General features: G+C 39.8%; 1 protein-coding gene across 19 annotated transcripts in view; it reads left to right on the forward strand.

Moving 5' to 3' along the window:
- Nucleotides 1–21,247, forward strand: part of CILK1 (ciliogenesis associated kinase 1) — a 24,472-nt gene extending 3,225 nt beyond the window's left edge. For 7 of the 19 annotated variants that reach the window (XM_080584539.1, XM_080584543.1, XM_080584525.1 and 4 more), the window contains 13 exons: nucleotides 2,610–2,963; nucleotides 4,596–4,650; nucleotides 5,408–5,529; nucleotides 7,494–7,573; nucleotides 8,764–8,896; nucleotides 9,344–9,515; nucleotides 10,025–10,192; nucleotides 12,579–12,875; nucleotides 13,906–14,096; nucleotides 14,587–14,738; nucleotides 15,221–15,349; nucleotides 17,065–17,178; nucleotides 17,648–21,247. In XM_080584539.1, the coding sequence (XP_080440665.1) occupies nucleotides 2,863–2,963; nucleotides 4,596–4,650; nucleotides 5,408–5,529; nucleotides 7,494–7,573; nucleotides 8,764–8,896; nucleotides 9,344–9,515; nucleotides 10,025–10,192; nucleotides 12,579–12,875; nucleotides 13,906–14,096; nucleotides 14,587–14,738; nucleotides 15,221–15,349; nucleotides 17,065–17,178; nucleotides 17,648–17,802 (1,869 nt within the window). In that variant the 5' untranslated portion in view covers nucleotides 2,610–2,862 and the 3' untranslated portion in view covers nucleotides 17,803–21,247. The remainder of the gene's footprint in view (nucleotides 1–2,609; nucleotides 2,964–4,595; nucleotides 4,651–5,407; nucleotides 5,530–7,493; nucleotides 7,574–8,763; nucleotides 8,897–9,343; nucleotides 9,516–10,024; nucleotides 10,193–12,578; nucleotides 12,876–13,905; nucleotides 14,097–14,586; nucleotides 14,739–15,220; nucleotides 15,350–17,064; nucleotides 17,179–17,647) is intronic. The other 12 variants (XM_080584533.1, XM_080584537.1, XM_080584527.1 and 9 more) reach the window with 3 other exon arrangements.
- The last annotated feature ends 371 nt before the right edge of the window (nucleotides 21,248–21,618 follow it).

Here is a 21,618-nt window from a genome sequence, read left to right on the forward strand (position 1 = left end):
GCATAGTTTTCCCTCTAATGGGGAACCTCGTCACCGTTGATAACAAATATAAGCAGCAGTCAGAGGGACTGCATGGTTTTAAGCCTAGGTCTTTAAACCACACCTTTCTTTATGTGCGCTGCCGGTAGCGCCTCTAGATTATTGCCAAAACGCAGAACAAATCTGGAAAGCCACTTGCTGCCTGCTTGCTGGTGGCGTCTCCCAGCTGGGGCAGGAAAAGGGAGCCAGTTTCGCTTTCAGTTCCCAGCGCTGCTGCGCTTCAAACCCGGTAGCTAGAGTGTGTGGAACTGCAGAGGTAACGCTGCTGTATCCAGATGGGGAAGGGCTTCTTGACATTGAGTTAGCGAAACTGTCTTCCACTCCAAGATTTTGCAGTTTGTATTTACATCCTCAAACACTGCGAATCTGTCTGGATTGCAGACCTAGACTAGAATACAGAGCTTGTGCATAGACATAGTTTGTACGTGTCAGAGCTCTACAAACTGCTCGTCAAAGACCTGTGTGCTTTTTTCAGAAGGACTCCACTTCTGTGAAGTTTTAAGGCTAAGGTTTAGATCATTCCGGTAGTTTAAGGTGAGAGCAGAAGGTGATAAGGACAGAATGTAAATCTTGCAAAGGAAAATAGGTTTTTTAAACCAGTTTCATTAATAAGCTTAACAATAAACGATACTGATAAAATTAACCAAAAATACATTATTAAGCTTTTGCCTAGAGGATTTTCATACAGGTGGATTTGGGCTTTCATAGGAGCCATGCTAACTTCTGTGCATCCTAGCATGTTTTTTAACAAGCATTCCTCATTTAAATCTTGACTTTCAGACAGTTTTTTCTCTACAGGTTCGCTGCCTCCCGTGTATGCTCCAGCAGCATTTCAATTAATTTGTTTGTTCTGGTCACATTCAGCAGCAGAGCTGGAATTTGAAAGATAATTTCTTTCAAGTTCTATGGAAATCGGTGGCTGTTAAAAGCAGAGGGGCTTGAATTCGTATCCCCAGTGAGGAAAAGGCAGTTATGTTCACCACTTCGCCTATTCAAGAGGCAGCAAACAAACAGTAGCCATTGATGACAGCCATTGCAGGTTATTGCTCGCAGCATCCCGTGATACCAGTACTTTTGGTTAGCTGTGATTGTCAATCATAAGGCAAAGATGCTCTTCCAGTCCGTAGTCACAGTCCCCAGGAAAGGGACGTGTGGATGGTGAGTCAGGGGAGCTTAACAGTCCGTGAACTGCGAGGCATCGCATCTGTTACGATTACAATTTCAGAACCCTTTCACGAGGGGAGTATGTGCTGAAAAATCCACGAGTCTCATCTGTTTTAGTTCAAAGTTACTGTATAAAATGATCTGTCTGGATATTAACCAGCATTACATTTTCAGACTGGGAGACCATTCAAAGCTTTATTGCTGTTTGACATTTGCACTAAGGATCTGAATAAATGCCTGGGAGGAAGGGCTTCTGAGTTACCATCCAGTCACTGACCAGCTGGGGTAACCAAAGCTTTTTAACCTGGATGCTGAGCATTGCCTAAACATAGCTTTATTCTGTGCTGGAAAAGCACAAAAAGAAACTGGTACCCCAAAGTGCCATTCAGTCAGGCTCTGTGTTCCTCGGCAAGCAGTACAAAAGTGGGATTAGGTCTCCAACATAAACTGCTCAGCCATGGTTCCTTGAGGCAGTGTGTGGGGAGAAGCTGGTACTGCCAGAGGGCAGTTCCTCTTGCCAGATTTACGCGCTTTCTGGTGTCTAAGGTAGGCCAAGGCAGGCTGTTTCTTTTTCATACATGATGTATAAGATTGTCAAAAAGTGTGTTGTCATTGTTTTTCCTAATTTTTGTTTGTACCAGTATTAATGGGATTGATAGGCCTAGAAGATGAAAACAAAGAATCTTCACGACATCGTGTGTATACAGGGTTGTGACTTTGCACTGATGGCAGTTAGAACGTTTAGACAATATAGTCCCATTACTTTTAAAATCATCATTTGGCTTGTGAAATAAGGCAAGATGGAGGAGAGAATTAAGGAAGCCACAAAAAATGTGCAAGTCTTGCTGAAATGCAGGTTACAGAAGGCAAAAGTCACAAGCCAGGAATGTTGCTGTCCTCTGAGAGCTGGACAAAAAAGAAAGCAGGGACCAGACCCTAATTGCAGGGGAACTCTATTTTATTCCAAATGTGTGATTAACTTACATAGAATAGATCCCATTTATCCTAAAGTAATATAAATTTTAGAAAATATCAGCAGCAATTAGATTAAACGAGGGAATAAGAACTTTCTTGCTTTATTGTCTAACATTCTGGTTTTCATGTGAGCAGCGTCAGGACAGTCTGATAGATGATCTGATGTGTCCACTACCAGAGACTGATGCCGAGGGCTACTGTGCAGAAATGCATTTGGCCTTACCTGACATGAGTATAATATTTCAAAATACAAACTATGAGACTTCATCCTGTGCTTTCAGTAATAGTATGTGCCAGTAGGGTTGGCTGCAACCTTGCTGTGAAGTGCTTCTAGCTGTATGTGACAGAGTAGTTGGGGAACACACCCAGTTACCTCCAGGTAAAGGCTGACTGCTGCTCGCTGGGAAACCAAGACAAGTGTTTGTTTATAGCTTACAGGGACTGTTTCTCTGCGGAGAGTGGAGTCTGCAAACGAGCGATCTCGGAAGGGTACAGAAATCAAGTGGATTATGTTCTGTGCTTTCAGACCAAAGGCTAAGTCTTGAAAACATGATTCCTGCAACTGTTCACACTGTCCTGAGTGCTCTGTATTTATGCTGCCACAGAAAGAACTGGTTACACTCGGAGGAGAAACACAAGAAACACTAAGGACTGAAATGCGCTTGCAGTTAAAGTATCCTCATCATGAATAGGTACACAACTATCAGACAGCTTGGTGATGGTACCTACGGCTCTGTCCTCCTAGGGAGAAGCATTGAATCTGGGGAGCTAATAGCCATTAAAAAGTAAGTATTTTCGTGTGTTACCTAATGGTGCATGGTCTGGATTTCTCCATTCTGTGATCTGCATCACCTGCTGGTGCTGGTTTAAGCACTTCAGGTTCCACACGGCACGTGTGCTTGCTTGAGCCCTGCCTGCTGCTTCAATACAAGTCCTTTGTATCCTCCAAAGCCCCAGAAGAAACACGAGAGGATGAGACGTGTAGGTGTACTATAATAGTGCTCAGCTACTGCATGCTGTCAAACATGTACTATGTATATTAGGTATTCTGCAGTGCTGTTTGGGAATCTGCAGCCCCTTCCCTGCTGCTTACATGGAGCATACATTTCATGGTCTAATTTCCAGTCTCATCTTAATACTGCAGTGTAATTGGCTTTATCTTTATATTCTATTACTCACTGGTCATTTCAGCTTAAGTTTTTCTTGAAATTCCTTGAGAAGCCCACTTGATTTTTATATTCCTTGTCTGCCACTTCAGCAATGACCTCAGTTTGTAAAAGACTTATTTGTCCTGGTTGTGGTAAGACACATTACATTGTAATGAAATACTTTTCTGAAATACCAGCCATGACCCAGAGACATGCTTGTCAAAGGAGCTTTCACTACAATGTCGTGTTGTATGAATAGTCAGTAGCTGGCTTTAGCAACTTTACAAGTTCTCTGTGCTGAGGATGTTTTTCCTGTACCAAACCTCGTCAGAAACACTTCTGATTTTCATTTTGCAACATGGTGGAAACTCATAAGGTTCAGAACAAACGAAGAGATAGAACTGTTTGCTTATGTGCTAATGCCAACCCATTATTAAGAACAGAAGTGGACTGGTGGCTGAAAGAACAAGACAGTAACTGCATAAACGCTGCTTAAGCAAACAAAAAATGTAAAAGCCTTCAAGAAATGAACACCATGTCAGTATACTTAAAATTTTCTAAGCACTGATTTCAAACTGGAAAATTGCTATAGTAATAGGTAGTGATTTGTTATTAAAATCTGCTTTGTACAGTTATATCCTGGATTAGGATAGAAAAGATCTGCCACACAGTTTCTTCCTGTTGAAGCAGAGTTGCTTGTAAGCTTGAAAGGCAAGGCAAAATTTGAAAAGCAGTTGGCTTGATAGATGAAACTATCAAGGAGTAGTGGACACTGTAGAATGAAGAAATAAAATTTATAGGGGAAATGTATAAAAATTACTAATAAATCAAGATATAGAGGAGAGGAGCAGGTAGAATATGATGAAATTGGAGACCCAGTGATGTGATTTAACTTGGTTTTCAGTAGATCTGTTCCAAAACTTAGTCTGACTCGGTCATAACTGTTGTTGCCCTTTTTATTCTTACAGTTGGACAATGCTTCATCACAGTGTATACTGGAAAGGAAAATAGCATGCCCTGATGTGTAGACAGGTCTAACATTTTTGCAGAAAGATACATATACAAAATAAGGCAGTCCTGTGTGAGAGTAATGTTTTTAAATTGTACTAGAGCATACTTTGTCTAGAGATGTAAAGTTCTTCGACAAAGGAGATAACACCTTATATTTAGATGAAGAAACTGAATTGCTAAGCTGTAATGAGACTTCTGGATCTAAGATTGTAGCTGATGTTGACCACATATTAATTATTTTTCCCTCTTCTGTTGTAGAATGAAGAGAAAATTTTATTCCTGGGAGGAATGCATGAACCTCCGAGAGGTTAAGGTACTTGCTTCATTCAATGGCTGACTTAAAGAACCTTGTTACGTGTTTGGGTAACACCAAATTCTCTCCACCCCTTTCATCAAAAAGTCTCCCCAAAATTTGTTGTGGAATGTGTCCTTACAGTTCTCTTTCCTGGCTTTGCATTTGAACAGGGTGTCTGTAGTCTTCTCAAAATTCTGTAGTTTTACCAAAAAAAAAAATCATTTGGTTGTATGGAGCTGCTGCTTCCTTTCAGTGGGTGGCGAGTGAGTGAGTGGGACAGCTTTCATATCACAAAACCTGGAGCTGATCAGTGTGTTTTGCAGAGCTTGAGAACACATGCCTTTCGCTCAGCAGTAACCTTTGTACATGCAGTTGTTTTTTTCTGGATAATTGGTTTGGAGACATAGCATGAAATTCAGACGTTACCAGACCTTTAAAGAAAATGTTTTAGGGCTCTCCCTTAATTTCTAGGCTTTGCTGTTACTGTTGAAAATGAAAACCTAGGTCGCTTTTCTTGCAGTACAATTGTGTTACTACAACAAGAATGAATGTAGAGTAGAAAATGTAAAAAGAAGGAAAGATGAAGAACCAACAAGAATTTCCAGGGTTTATATAGCAGCCAATATTTGCAAATCTGGTCTCTATTCTCAGAGCCATCTGATTGTTTAAAGTACTAAAGTTTTGAAGCCAAGTCTTTCTGCATCAGTGAAACAGTCTTTTTCTTTCTGTTAGAGTAAGGCCCTTTTAAAATCCTGTTTGTATTTTCTGCTTCTAGTCTTTGAAGAAACTAAACCATGCCAATGTAGTAAAGCTGAAAGAAGTTATCAGGGAAAATGATCACCTGTATTTTGTGTTTGAATACATGAAGGAAAATCTTTATCAGTTAATGAAAGAAAGGTAGGTAACAGCATCGCCCACTCCCAATTGTGTAATGTGCTTAATGTGCTCGTTCTGCTTACTTTTAACACCTCAGGTACTTTTCAAGGGACTTTGGATCATTTGTTTATGCTTCAATTGCTGTGGCTTAAACCTGTGTTACAGCAGGAGCTGTGGCTTTCACCTGTGAGCAAGTTCCAAACAGTTTAACGAGAGTTCCCAGTGTCTCTTCTCAGATTAGCCTGACAGATAAGTAGGGCACTCTACTGAGAATTAGGAACAGTGAATTATTAACATCCCTCAGGCTGAGGAGGTATTGAACATGGAACTTCTGATTTCTAGGGAAGTACTCCAACTGGCAACACTTTTTCTATTAGAGGCAGATATTACCACCCCTTCTGATAGGGCTTCCTCAAATAAATAAAAAGTGGTTGATGTAGTAATCATGAGAGGTCAAACTGGGGATTGCTTCTAGGAATTTTTTGACTGTTTGTTTTTCTTGAAATTTGATCTGACATGTCCAGAGAATACCTCTCTTATCTGTCAGTCTTCTCAGCAAATTCTACCTCTTTGATATTTGCTGGAGCATTAACGAAGTCTTAATTTTAGCCTTTGGACCACGATAGGATCCTCCAGAGGATAATCTGGGGTAAAATAGGTCCCTACTTTGAAATTCTGAAGAAGTCATTTTCTTTCTATGGACTGTAGAATCAGCCTGTGGGAGGGTAGTGATCTTACTCCATTTAGCCAAGTAAGATTACTGTTACATCTCTGTGAATGCTTCATAAATACTTCATAAAATACCTTTTTAAGAATAGAAATACTTACTGTGCATGCACAGGCATAGAACAACTTTCACTAAATTGTGCACATGTATGTAGATGCTGATTTTTTAATTAAATGGAATAATGAACCTTGAGAAAATAATTCTAGTGTCTAACAAACCAATTATCTCTAGGAATTATGGTAACATTCTTAGAAATGCTTTATATATTCTACCTCCTTATGAAAACAAAAAGGGCAAATGTCTGTAAAGGTATGCAGCACATCATATTCTCTGCAGTTTAGCTAGGCCTCAGACTGGTTAGGCATTGCATAAATCAGGCCTTTAAGAATGTGGTTTATTTCCTGAAGTCTTAGTTAAAATTGCCAGTCTTGCTTGAAGAGACTGTAGAGGAAATTTGGTTCTTTTTCTGCTGTAATTTAAAAAATAAGCAAGAAGTTGTGAACAGCTGACTGTAATAGGTGATTTCACTTTCAAAATATGTGGTGATCCGTTTTTTTGAGGAAGCAAGCTCAGGAATTGAATAAGGCCCAGGTTGCCTTCTTCATTCCCTATTAGGGCCTTTCTGTTTAAATTTATTTTCATTTTTATTTTTTTGGTCATCCCCTGCCCACAGACCATCTCAGCTGTGTTTTGGCACGTGCAGAGGCAGCTGGTCCATGGTTGTTTAATCTTCTATCAGTAAGAGGGGCCATCGTTAAAACGCCTCCTGTGGCTGATCTTGTCTAAATCTTATGAGAAGCGCCTCTTGTTTTCACCGGTAGGAGATTAGACTTCTTTTTTCAGATAACAGAAGGGAAAGAAGTAGCACATCGGCTGTTAGATAAGAGCAAGGGAAATTGAAAAGTATGATTTGTATATGCTTTAGAGGAGAGGCTGGAAGAATTACTGAATTAACGTGAACCCTTGTTGTCTTGAGGAATGTGCCTGATAACCTGTTCATGTTAAAATTTGTTTGGCCATTTTTTTTTTTTAATTCACTGTGCCATATAGTCTTAACGTAAAATAATATGGCTGTTCTACAAATAGTGAGCAAGTCTTCTTGGAGCAATAAACTACCCGAAAGTGCTTAAAATATATCTAGTAGTTTTATTGTCATTTTTACCTTTTACCTTTGGTTCATAAAGACAGCATAAGCTAATGTGTGAACTTAATCATTAATGTCTATTTCCTCCTTTTTTTTTTTTTTTTTGTCCTACAGAAACAAATTGTTTCCTGAGTCTACAGTTAGGAATATTATGTATCAGATCCTGCAAGGACTTGCATTTATCCATAAACATGGTAAGCTGTTTTTTAGCTCTAAACATTTTGAATTAGAGCAAACAGTGTCTGTGTAAGGTTTTTGTTTGTTTGTTTTAATGAATAATAATAACTTTATTAGAGGAATCGGTCAAAAGAATGGCACTAAACTAGAGATTCAGGTTACTGAAAATAGAAAGCAGGCATCCGTGTTTTATAGCTGCCTGATGTTTCAGTTTGGAACTTTGCTTTATTTCTTTTCTGTAGATTTCTATGTTCTCAAACTGGCAACTGGCCACCTGTAAAACTCATCTGATGTTAATGGCCATATTCTTGATAGACTTAGAGGTCTTCTGAGGTTGAGAATAAAGGATATGTTATTCCCTTCTTTACTCCCAAGGTACACACAGGTGTCTGTATAAAATGCGCATTCTCTGTAAGATACACTTAATAAAGTCTGAGTAACAAACACCTTTCATTGTGTGGCTTTACACTTAATTTTTAGAATGACAGTAAAAGCTAAAGCTGATGTATTAGCTAGTAGTGACGAGACCTGCTTAACTGATAATAATAATAAAAAATCCTACTCTCACTCATAAAAAATCTTAATCGTTAAGATACCTTCATCACCATGTTTTACTTCTAAAAAAAAAAATCTAAACCACCATTTTTTTTTACAGATTGTCAAATGGATCACAACCTACCAGAATACCCAAAAATCTCAAAAAATAAAATGTACTCAGAACTGCTGCCTGATAGGGTGACAAGTAACTCAGTGCTTGCAGAGTTAAGTTCTCAGATTTAAAAAAAAAAAAGCTTCAAAGTACAGAAAAAACACCTTACATTTTAATTTCTATTGTTTGAAATATCTTTTAGGTAAACATTTTTGTTGCTTTCATTGCACAATTTCTAATATAATTAGAATAAAGCTAATATTAAATGGTGTTTGTTTGTTTGTTTTCCATTTTAAGGAAGCAACACTTGAAAGATAGCTACCTGACTAAATGGTCTGAATTATTATAAAATAGTTGATTTGTTTATCCTGTTCTTCAGAGTCTGAGTGAACAAGCATTATACAGACTAGCTCTGCTGACCATATCAGACTCTGAACTCTGTGTTCAGCTATTCAAGCTTCAGCAATAAGGCTTAAATCAAAACAATCCAGGTGGGAAATAAAAGGAACAGCTGGGTGTGGCATTGCAGTGCACATCAATATTTCATTTGAATTTTAGGGTTCTTTCACAGAGACTTGAAGCCCGAAAACCTCCTGTGCATGGGACCAGAACTTGTGAAAATAGCAGACTTTGGCTTAGCCCGAGAAATCCGATCTAGACCTCCTTACACTGATTACGTATCCACAAGATGGTAAGTGCAAGTATTTGTTTATATTGCATGAATCTGCAGGTCTTATAATCAAGCCTTTAAATAAGTAGTGTAAAATCAGAGCGGAATATAATGCCTCTTTTGATTCCTCCTCTTTGTGAAACTTTTAATTAATTTTGGCATAATTCAAATAGCTTCAATTAGTGCAAGGCAGTTTACAGATGACACCAGCACACGAACTGAGAGGGACCTGATAACACAGGTGGTACGTGCTAGGAATGCTGCATGTCAGGAAGGCATAAGAGAATTTACAAGAGCTTATATATAGGTTTTAAATCTTTTTTCTAGGAAAAAAAAGTCTTAAAAGATAGGAGCTTTTAAGGAGCTATTAACAAAAAAGAGTAGCAGAATGGTTTTGTGTATGACTGTGTTTCCATTGTGTCAATTGTTAGGATTTGTTTCTCTATTTTTTTCCCCTCTCTCTTGCAGGTACAGGGCTCCTGAAGTCCTGCTGAGATCCACCAGCTATAGTTCTCCAATAGATATTTGGGCTGTTGGTTGTATAATGGCAGAAGTTTACACGCTGAGGCCTCTCTTCCCAGGTGCCAGTGAAATTGATACTATATTCAAAATTTGCCAGGTGTTGGGGACACCAAAGAAGGTGGGTACAGTGACATTCCACACTGCAATAATAGTAGAGGTATTCTACAATTAATAATAATCAATTTAGCTTTACTTTATGCTTTCTACATAAGTATTTTATATATATATATATATATATATAAGTATTATACTATAAAAACTGAAGTGTAGAGGAGAAGAAATAGAGCCCTGAACAGCAAACAAAGTCATCAGACTGATTTATTTTGACATTGAAATTTCCTTATTTTTTGCATATTGCATATAAAGCTAAACCTTAAGAGGATGAAGATTGGAATCGTGGCAGAACTCCTCTCTTGCTCACATTTATGCCTTTGTCATGATCAGATATAAAACAAGACATACCTCCCACTGGAGTTTTGAGTTGAAACTTTCTAGTGGAATCCTTGAAACTTTCTAGAACAGCTGGATGCAGTCTTTTACTGACTGGAGAATATATGCTAGTGTATTTAGGCACTATGATATTTTACACTTGAACTTACTTTGTGTTTGGAAATCTCATTCTTCCAGAATGACTGGCCCGAAGGCTACCAACTTTCATCCTCCATGAATTTTCGCTGGCCTCAGTGTGTACCTAACAACCTGAAAACCCTCATACCTAACGCTAGCAGCGAAGCAGTGCAGCTTATGAGAGACATGCTGCAGTGGGACCCCAAAAAGCGGCCAACAGCTAGCCAGGTTTGGTTTTGTTTTCTTTTTCTTATCTCCATATGTGACTCTTCTTTCCATTATTGCAAGTCACTTTTTGTAGGCAGTCATTTAACAGTTGCTCAGGGATCCAGTTCTTGGATGGGAAAAGAGCATAAGCCAAGAACGATTTCCAAGACAAAGGGGAGTAATTAAAAGGGAGTAATCAATCTGTTGCATGCAGCATGAACTGCATGGGCTGTGTCCTCAATGATACAATGTACACCTGAATTAAGTACAACCCAGTCACTGTGAATTACAGCAGATTGAAGGTAGGATGTCTGGATGCTGGAACATACAGTATGGTGCTGTGCTTTCTTTCATTGCTGTTAATATGTGTCACAGTATCACAGAGTGGTTGAGGTTAGCAGGGACCTCTGGAGGACATCTGGTCCAACCCCCCTGCTCAAGCAGGGACACCTACAGCAGGGTGCCCAGCACCATGTCCAGACAGCTTTTGTGCATCTCCAAGGACGGAGACTCATCCATAGCCCCTCTGTGCCAGTGCTTGGTCACCCTCACAGTAGAGAAGTTTTTCCCAATGTTCAGATGGGAGCTCCTGTGCTCTAGTTTGTGTCCATTGCCTATTGTCCTGTCACTGGGCACCACTGAAGAGCCTGGATCCATCCTCATTTCACCCTCCTTTTGGGTATTTGTAGGCATTGATAAGATTCCCCAAGCCTTCTCTTCTTCAGGTGGAACAGTCCCGGGTCTCAGCTTTTCTGAGTATATGTGGTGCTCCAGTCCCTTACTCATCTTTGTGGCCCTTTGTTGGTCTTTCTCTTGTACCGGGGAGCCCAGAACCAGATACCAGGTTTGGCCTCATCTGGGCTGAGTAGAGGGGAAGGATCATTCCCTCGACCTGCTGCTAACACTCCTATTGCAGCCCAAGACACTGTTGTCCGCCTTTGCAGCAGGAGCCCATTGCTGGCTCACGTTCAACTTGGTGTCCACCAGGACCCCAAGGTCATTTTCTGCCAAGCTGTTTTCCAGCTAGGTGACCTCCAGCACATACTGGTGCCTGGGCTCATTCCCTCCCCAGGTGCAGCTCTTGGCAGTTCCCTTTGCTGAACTTCACGTGGTTCCTGTCAGAACGTTTTTCCAGCACGTCAAGGTCCCTCTTCTTGTAGCACAACTCTGTGGTGTATCAGCCACTCCTCCCAGATCAGTGACCCCTGGGGTGCACTGACAGCTACTGCTTTCCAACCAGACTTTGTTCCACCGATCACCACCCTCTGGGCCTAGCCATTCAGCCAGCTTTCAGCTCACCTCACTGTTGCCCAATCCATCCAGACCACTGTTGCTTAGATAAAGCTAGCTTATGCAAAGCAGTTTGAAGGACAGTCTGGGCTTGATTGCACTGTAAATATGTCCCAACATGTCATATATAACCATAGTCCAGGTATTGCATATACAGCAGTGCTGTTGGTGGTGGTAGCCAGTGGTTTTTAGATAACAGTGCCGTAGTGATAATGCTCAACTAATGAAATACACAGGGCACCTTTTGAAAAACAGATATTATTCTGGGTTCAAATCTGATTTGACTTCAGTAGGATTGTAGTTGAACCTCTACGATATCAGACGGTCAGTACAAATTCTAATAAAAAGCTTTAAAGTTAATTAAAGCAGTTAAAATAGATCAAGAAACCACAGAAGTAATGAAAAGCAAAAACACTGAGTATAACTTGGTATTAAGAGCCATTAACAAATAGTTCTTAGCACCTGTTTTGTAATAGGGACAAATACGGTGAGGAATCTCAACTTTTAGTAGGTTTTTACAGTGAAAGGTCTTTAGGGAGAGAAAATGAGTATACCTGAAACAGCAAGGTGGGCAGAGATGAATTGCCTTTCCTGACAACTTCTTAGTTACTTGTAAGGCAGGATAAAGATATTTTACCAATATATCTTCCAAGAAAGAGAAATGCTAATTTTCGTAAGGGATACGTCTATTTCACTGGAGAATGGAAGAGATGGAATGTCTGTGGGGTCATTCAAGTCTTGATGGATGACTCTGTGATGACAGTTGCTCGTGCCTTTCCACATAGGAATGTTCACATGCACAGAGACAGAGAACAGTGGAACATGCCTCTAGATTACACGTTCCTGCTTAAGTATTTACCATTCTGCAGAACCTTTTCCTTTTGTGGAGATTCACAGATGATCTGATTACTTGATATCTGTTGAGATTTTTTTTTACTGTTGCAGCATTATTCTGAGGTGGATTGTGCTCACTAGGATCTGGTGTTGAGAGATGCACCTTCTGCTGTTTTCTACCCCAGAAAAGGGGAAATAAAATTTGTACTGTCCTCTTAGGGCTAGGGTAAGTTAGAAATGTTGGTTTCCTAAGTTGGATCCTAACCTCTTCATTATGTTTTAGGCACTCCGATATCCATACTTCCAGGTTGGGCATGCCTTGGGTGTTCAGGACCTGGCGAAACAAAAGGAACTCCATGACAAATCATCTCTGCATATTAAGCCTGTCCCTCCACCACAACCTCCTTCAAAATCCCATGCACGTATTTCTTCACGACCATTTCAACAAAGCCAGGCTTCTCATCATTTGGTCTATCCGTATAAGACAGACAACTCCGGGACTGATCACAGTAACTATTTACAGGAAGACAAGTCTAACCAGATTCTTCTTCCTGCAATTCACAATAAGGTTCCTCAGCAGGTAAAGGTCCATCTAGCGCATGGATTTTCCTTAACTGTTTTATTTTTTCTTGCTCTCTTGCATGAGGTTCTCGTACTGTACAAAAAGTACAGGTGATGTAAATAAAGAACAGCTACGACTTTCTGCTGTAAACTGGAAGTTAGTCTGTTGAAATCTAAATCCAATTGCTATAAAACAAGCAAATTGATTTCTTATTTTAAAACATGCTACACTTACCTTTGTTATAAAGGATGATTTTACACGAGTAAAATGATGTACAGGGGTGAGCATATTAATGTGATTGATGCCAGGAATAAAACTATTAAGCTAAATGGTATTGAATTACGTTGGGGGTCTGTTAGCTTAGTCCATTTAAGTCATCCAGTTTACGTAACTAAGACAACCCTTTGGGTTTCTGTACAGGCCATGGAAGACGACGGATTCTTTCAGAGTAAGAACCTGCCATTTATGCTGATTATACAAGGAGGATGGATGCATAAGATAGATGACTAAAGCAGCGTGAACACTTCTGATAAGCAATTGGTCTTAAGCAGAATCTGTACTGGCTGGGTACTGATTTGCTCAAGGTTGAAATGTACAAATACACTTAGGTAGCTGAGGAGACGTAAATTTGTATCTGCACTGTCCCACAAGGAAAATATGTTCTATAAATGTGCAGGTACAGGCTAGTGGAAACATAAATGTACATGTGGTTTTGTACTCCCAAGAGGGATTAAGGAATAAAAATCAAGTATGAGCTAGTTGTTCAGAAGTTGTACAGTGAAAGATAAGTAGAATTGGAAATGAGACCCAAGAAATTTATTCTTCTGTCAATGTAAGATATTTTAATATAGGATGAAATGGAGAAGACAAGTAATAAGGTCTACAGGCTGCAGATTGTGTTCTTAGCGTGTTCAAAGAAAGACTAGATTTCTGCTACAGCTCTGCTATCACTCTTGCCCTTTCAGATAGGAAGAAAAGCTGCTTTGGTTCTAGCACCTGGTTTGTGGTGTAACTGTGTGGGTTTTATTCTTTTCAATTATTGTAATAGAAAACATCTGCTGGAACTGAGAACATAAATGGTGAACTTAAACCAAAAGCTAGGCGAAGGTGGGGACATCTTGCCAGAACAGTAAAGAGTTCTGAAGACTGGGATGATTTAGAAGACCTCGATTTTGGCTCTTCTGTCACAAGAGTTGACCTGAAAAACAAAAAGAGGCAGAATGATGAAACTCTTTGTAGGTGAGTTGTTTTTTATTATGTTCTTGTGCTATTTGGTCTTACCTTTTGCATAATGTTGCTGTTTATGCTTTCTGTGGATCTAGAAACATACATACTCTAAAAATAATGCTTAAGTCTTTCCAAGTTCATCTTTGAATGTATATTTTCTGTTTCCCATGTGAAACATTTCAACGTATTTCACACATATAAACTGTATCACATGACTCTAAGCTGCATTTTCCATGGATCAGACACAGTAGAGAAAAACTTACTAGGTGATGTATAAAAAACAAGAAAGCAATTTGTAAGAGAGCTAGAAGTGTAGGTCAGAATTTTAGGGGCACTTGTATGGTTTCAGGCTGAAAATATTCCCTGTTGTCTGTGTGTTTATGCTGTAGCAAACACAATGTGAGGAAGTGATTCCTGGAGATGGGATGGAGGAGAGAAGGCCAACTGTGGATAAGCATATGCTATAAGTATTGGACTAAGCGTAGCAATTTTTGGGTTATAGATTTGAAAGCATTTTGGACCTGAAGCCTTCGGATGCTGTTGGCTCTGGCAGCAGTGCACCTTCCCACGTTACCTTCCCTCGGCAGGACACTCCCACGTTGCGAGTTTCTGCAGCAAAGCAGCACTACCTGAGACATTCTAGGTATCTACCTGGTTAGTATCAAATACTTATTTCTTTTTCATCCTGTAATTCCAACAATGGTATGAAATAGATTAGGCTTTATACTTTGAACTTGGGGGGGGGGGGCTATTACTTAAAGAAAACGAGGAGAGGAAGAGCTTTCCTGCTAATGTAGTTGGCCAATAATGCCAACTACATTTGATCAGTCTAGCAACTGAGATAAGTCCTGCTTACATGAAGAGGGATAGGATTATTGACATTTCTCCCTCCTATCACATGCTCTTTTATGCTTTTAAGTGTGTTAGAAAATATCTGTTAATGTGCCAGGCTATTCCCTGGTTCCCTAAGAAGGATATGACTGATCTTCTAGGCTGAAAGAGAAAATGCCCTTAACTTGTCTCATGAATGTTCACGGAACCAAACGATTGCTCTAAGATTGCGTATCAGATGGAATGCATGCAAGCCTGTGTAATCAGAGATTTTCAGTGTGGTAATTGTTGTGTTTTTGCAATAGGAGTAAACACAAGGAATAGCTTAGTCTCCACTTCGAGCAAAGAGTCTGTTCCATCTAATCCCTGGCCCAGTTCTGGTTTGCCTGGGAAAGCTTCAGGTTTGGGGGGAAGTATTAACAGGATAAATTCAGGTAAGATGTCTCTACAATTCCAAATAGCTGTATATTGGGGTCAGCCATTTCTAGTACGTTGTCATCTCCAAGGATACTTGCTGCTGGGCCTGTTCTTCTTAGGTCCAGTAATGAGCAGTGCTCCTTGCTTTGGAGATCACATGAAACTAAACCATAGTCATTTCTTCTAATGAATCCCTGAAAGTCTGTTTTGAAGTACCACATGCATAGAAGGATGGACAGCTTTGGTCTGTTCAACCTGAAATACTTCATCTCTTTAATTTCTTTTGGCCAGTTTTTGTAAGTCATATTTTCAGGTTTCAGAGTTATTTTAGCCCAGCTGTTGTATAAGTAACTATCACAAAGGAGAAGACTGATCCAAATTGAAATAGCCATACACACCACTCTTGTTATGTGAATAGTAATCTGTCATCTGTCATCATGCCTTTTAATTGATGCTGTTTAAAATAGTGGAATAACTGTAGCTTTAAAAAAATAAGACAAAAAGCAAAACGCTTCAATTTTTTGTCTTCAAGTATCTTTTGACATTTGGTATTTCAGGTATTTAATACCTATTATTGGATTTGAAGTAATTATTTTGTAGATTTTAACATTAGATTTTACCAGATATACTTAAACGCGTTGATCTTTCTAAATTGTACCTGTTTTTTCCCCTCTCTAATCTCTCCTGTCTTCATGTTTTCACGTGATGTTACAGTTCTGCAGTGTGGTACTTGTTTTGTGTATGTTCTTATGAAAACGTTAGATTGAGAAATTTTCTGTTGATTCTTGGTCAAAAAAATATTTGAGGCCTTTAGAAGCTCTTAAAAATAAAAATAAAAACGCCCTTAAAATTTTGGATGTAATTTAATCAGAAAATTATTTTTTAAAATTTAAGGTGGGAGATGTAAATGGCTAAACTGTGTGAGAGCCATTCTATATGTAGCACATGGCTCCTTCCTGGCTCTTCTATAAGCTTTTGATTCTTTTGTAGCTGTATAGGATATCATTAGGTTTTTACCTTTTTTTCCTCGTTACCATCATTTCCCACAATATGCTGTGCCACGGCTGTACTGCTCTGTTACATTGTAGGACTATGTGCCATGGGTCTGTACATGCTAACTTGTTTAGTGTCCAGCAGTGGTATGGGTCTAGAGGGTTTTATTTATAACTATTGTTCCAGTTCTTAAAGGTTATCTAAAGGGGTCAGTCAAATCTGTTCTTGCTCATGTTAAGGACAAGTTTGGTATCTGACTTCCCAGATTTGGAACATGAATTTGTCACAGTTTATTAAATGGCACTCTTGCTGGCTTCAGTAGAAGCTTTGGGTAGCATCAGGGTGCCAGACTCTCTGTATCCAGCTTAGAAATCAAGAGTGGTTGCTGAAAGCCAAAGTAATTCCAACTGAAATGTTGGATCTTGAAAGTTTTGAGAAACCTTGAAAAAAGGTGCTAATCTATTTCTAAAGCTGGGATGTCAGGGAGAAGCAGAAATAGCCTTACCAGGAGTACAGTTTGTACCTGGTTTTGTCTTTAATACAGTCTGTGGCTGACACTCTCCTGAACACAGACATACAGAGGATCTGTGGATTTCTGTCTTCAGTGAAGTTCCTGTTTCCATCAGTCCGTGATCAGCCTTGATCTCAAATATGGCCAATTAATTTACACGTTTGTCATCAGGTGGTAGTAAAGGAATCTGTTGTATCAACCTCCAATGTTTCTTGCCATTTCTTTCAGGTCCCATAGGATCAAGTGGTCTAAGTAGTGGTTATATCCCTTCGTTTCTGAAGAAGGAAGTAGGCTCTGCTGGGCAGAGGGTTCAGTTAGCACCAATTGCGGATCCATCTTCTAGTAAGTATAGTGCCAACATCGTCTCGGTCCCTTGCTCATTAGCTTAGTTACGCTGTATACATGCAGCACTGAATTACATATCTTTGCTTTACTTTGTAAATATTTGACAGACTGGAACAATAGTTCATAGTCTTCCTGAACTTCATATGGAGAAGGTTTATTTTTTGGTTTATGAATTACGTGTTTTTATCCACAACTGTTAGCCAGTAAGCATATTTCAGTGGATCCTAGAGTCTGCTGTGAGAGCTGGCACGGAATTCACACTTGTCAAATCCAAGACATAGATACTCCTTGTATGATAAGGGTTTAGGGATTGGATCCACTGGTGTTTGACATCAGCAAACTCTATTCAAAAAAAGAATGCTTGTTTCCTCAAGAAATGATGTTCTAGACCTGCATCCAGTTGTTTTCCAATGCGGACAGCTACTCACCGAACCTTTATCTCCCGGTGTTTTCTTTTGCCCCTTAGATTATGCTTCTCCAAAGTCGGTAAGACCCCATCCTGGACGGCCCTCATTCAATTCCCCATCAAAAAGCACACCAAGGTTAATGCCTCTCCCGCCACCAGCTCAGCCGATCCACGGCCGCGTTGACTGGTCCGCAAAGTACGGTGCTAACCGGTGACGTGTGGAAAAATCTTTCTAAACCAGTGTATATTTCCCATGAAATGGTGACTAACACAAGACAATTTTATATTGTTTTGTATACCTGTAAATTTAAAAGAAACAGATCTTCTATGGTTGAGACCTTTTTGAAGGCGTTTTTTTAACTTTTATTTGTATTAATTTGGATGCAATCTTGTACTTTTTTTGTATGAAATTGTTTTGTTATATAATTGGGTCCAGTTATTTTCATAACAAAATCATTTTGTATATATGGTTGAGGGGTCTTGGCATTTTTATATGATAAATTTTTATATGAAACTTTTTTAAAATTTAACTTTTCCTTTATTGGATTCAACTTTTTTATAAAAGTGGGTTTTAAAAGAAAAAAAAGCAAAGTGGTGCAATATTCCAGTGGAAGAGTGGTGAGGAAGGGGCATTCATTAGATATTTTTGGAAGTTTATGTGCTAAATGAGGCTTTATAATTTCAGCAGTGCCACATCCTGATGCCATGCTGTTGTTGTACACTCATTTGCTTTGTATTGACGTCAATGAGTAGGGATGAGTAACAGTCTAAACTCTCCTTTGCATCCATTGAGAGACTGCTGGAAGTCAGTGGGAAGCGTTGTTGTTGTTGTTGTATTTATTTTTACCTTTACAAGGTTTTTGTTGGACTGCTGTCCACCTTTTTAGTCCCATTCTTTTGCTTTTACCAAATCTTGGTAGTCGTCTTTAGTAAAGAGTACTCAGTAGATTTGTTTTCTGATGCTTGTTTGTCCTGTTTCAAAGTTACCTCTTGGTGTTGTTCACTATGAAATAGAATGTGGACCTACCTCTGTTAAATTCATCTAAATGTTTCCTAATGACTTCTAAGGAGAAAAAGTAGATTCTGCTTTTTTGTCGTTGTTGGGAATATAAGATGCAAAGACAGATTTAAGACAGTATTGACAATTACAAAGCTAGTTTCACAGTAACAAAGTATTAGTGAGATACCAGCAGCAGAGTTTAAGGAAACAGTATCTATTCTGTTGACTTAATTTTTATAACTGTTTTAAATCACTTTTGGGAAAAACATAAATCTGGAGGAAATGAATCGGTTTAAGCTTCAGTTCTGCTTTTCAGTAGGTCTTCACTGCAATGTGAAGAGTATGTCCTCCGTTCTGTAAATTAGGCCCCCGGGCTCTACTGGGAAAAACTGGGACCTTACCTCATCCTACTAAAAAACATTTTAAAATTGTGATTGATTTCACTGAAACAATTTAACTCAGTTTATAGGAGAGCACGAATGAGCAGGTTATAGACAAAGGAGAATAGCCCCATAGCCTGGGTTATTTCCGCACTGGAAAGGAGTGCCAGAGTTCAGCCAGCAGCAAAAGGTTCATTTTGATCACAGTCAGCGTTTGGGTGCTCCTGCAGCTCCTCCCGCAGAAGGTTAGCCCTGTAGATAAAACAGTGCTGTGGGAGAACGCCTTTTATAGCTGCGCTTTGGAAAAGCGCCGTCAAAGCTGAAGTGTGCTGTGAAAACACATCTTCCCGCAGAAGTGTATAGAAATGCTTAGCTCTGGGAAACCTCACCTGAACTCATTTTATGAACAGATCGGGCAGATCTTAAATTTGGGAGACTTAGGTCCAGCCTAAAGGGATCAGAGCAGGTATGGTTCTTGGCATCTGGCCATCTGAAGGAGGCGAAGGGCTAGTGTGTGAGTGCGATCCTCCCTGTGGGATCTGCCTGCACCCACAAGGGCACCCGCTGCGGACTGGAGGCTGGTGGAATGCACTGGCATCTTCAGTTCCTTCCGTGGAAAACATACAGGACTCAGGAAACAGGACCCTAGAGTAGGCTGCTGGCTCAGCGCTACGGGGGGACCGTGAGGGGCACTGGACACTGTTTGCTTTAACAAACTCAGTCCGAAGTGAGACAGTGCAAGGCAAAAAAAGGAGCAGAAGGCTCTATGCATTATAAAGGTATACATATAAGACTTATATGTGCCACGGACATGTCCAGCTACCCTAATTACTTGTTACGAACAAGTACTAACTCCAAACCATACGTAACTGCTTCCAGAGCAGTGATGCCAACGCGTAGCAGTGACCTAAAGCAGCCATTCCAACTCTGGAGCGCACACTGATGTCGTCTTGGCTGAGTAAAAAAGGAAATACGTATATTTGTGTTAGAACTGGAAAGATAGTTGTTTCTCATGTTGGAAATAAATACCCGTATTTATGTCTAGATATCATTTAATTTATTTTATCGCTGAATAATCAGTTCAAGAGGAAATACCCTGAACCTGTCCTAAGTATCCTTAGACCTAAGTAGGCAATTTCAGTAGTCTGTTTCACGCATATAATTCCTATTAGTGGGAGCAGGAGACAAGTCACAAGAACGGGCTGCAGAGGCTGGGATTCATCCTACCTAACCACTGGTGCCCAAGCATGAGCTGATTCTCTAAACCAGAGGTAAGTGAGAATCACTCACAAGAAACTCAGCTCGCCTGAGAACTTAGTAGCCCCCTGGATATGCACGGGTCTCTCCCCGCTAACGATGGGGACTACTCAGCATGCTTAAGATGGTACACGCTGAATTTGGAGCTGGCCTGTAATCTCTGAACTTTTATCAGCCCAGCAGCAGTGAACCTGAATATGGCATTCAAGTTTTAGTCAGCCCAGCAAAAGTATTAGAAAAATAGTATTAAATTTTTTTTGGCACAACTCCCCCTTTCCTGAAAGAAAAAAGCCATTATTTTTGAGGGAAAAAAGCTAATAATCTTTGACATTCAGAATGATTTCTAGTTTTAACTTAGTTGGATGGAAAACTTGTGAAGTATTAGTATATTGGCAGCACTCTTGTAGCCTTTACTCAAGCAGATTCCTACAGATGTTGGAGAAAGTTCTTTCTGAGCAAGGACTGACTTGGCTGAGCAGCATATCGCGCTGTGCTCTCACTGCAGCACAGGTGGGAAAGACGTCAGTCTGGTTGTTACACTGAAATCTGGGCAAGCAGCATATCAGAATTTATCATACGTAGTCTACTACTTTGTGTCTTAACGTTTAGCAGCATCTTTGTGCAAAATGTTGCTCGAATTCTGCTGTCTACTTTTTCCCTGCCTTATGCATAGCATGTAATGGCTGTTGGAAATAAAGGAGCCTGACAGTGGATCGTTCACCTCTGTAATCCAGGTTTTCATAAAAGTCTGTGTGAGTGCCATGATGTTAGCCAAAAAAAAAACATGGAATTGGTGGTGTGGTTATTTCCATGTCTAATAAGGCTGTTGTTGTGAATAGGATCTTCCAGAAGGAGAGTGTTTCTGAGCTTCTGTGGAAGGAGAGGTGGAATTGTTGATGTGAACACGATCTTAAAGAAGTAATGGTTCTTGTTCCTTCAGTGTTTTTGTTCAAAACTGTTGCAAATGTTTTCTTTCCTTCTGTGTCAAGTCTCCTGCCCAGAATAAAGTTACTATTGAAGAAATATGGACTGACTAGTGTCTTTTATCTTCTACTGAGTTTTTAATAACAGCACTTTATTTTTTTAAATAAGCCTTCCATTTGTTGCCTTCTCAGATGAGTATTGCCTCTTTGTAGCTGTGTCCTGGTTTCAGCTAGGAATTTATTATCCCTCCTAGGAGTTGGTATGGCACTGTGTTTGGGGTTTAGGATGAGAATAATGTTGATACCATGCTGTTTTGATTGTTGCAGAGCAGTGCTTACACCAAGCCAAGGACTTTTCAGCTTCTCACTCTGTCCTGCCAGCGAGCAGGCTGGGGGTGCAGCAGGAGCTGGGAGGGGACAGACCCAGGACAGCTGACCCAAACTGGCCAAAGGGGTATTCCATACCATCTG

This window comes from Anser brachyrhynchus (genome assembly GCF_964034855.1).
Source record: "Anser brachyrhynchus genome assembly, chromosome: 3".
NCBI classification, from domain to species: Eukaryota; Metazoa; Chordata; class Aves; order Anseriformes; family Anatidae; genus Anser; species Anser brachyrhynchus.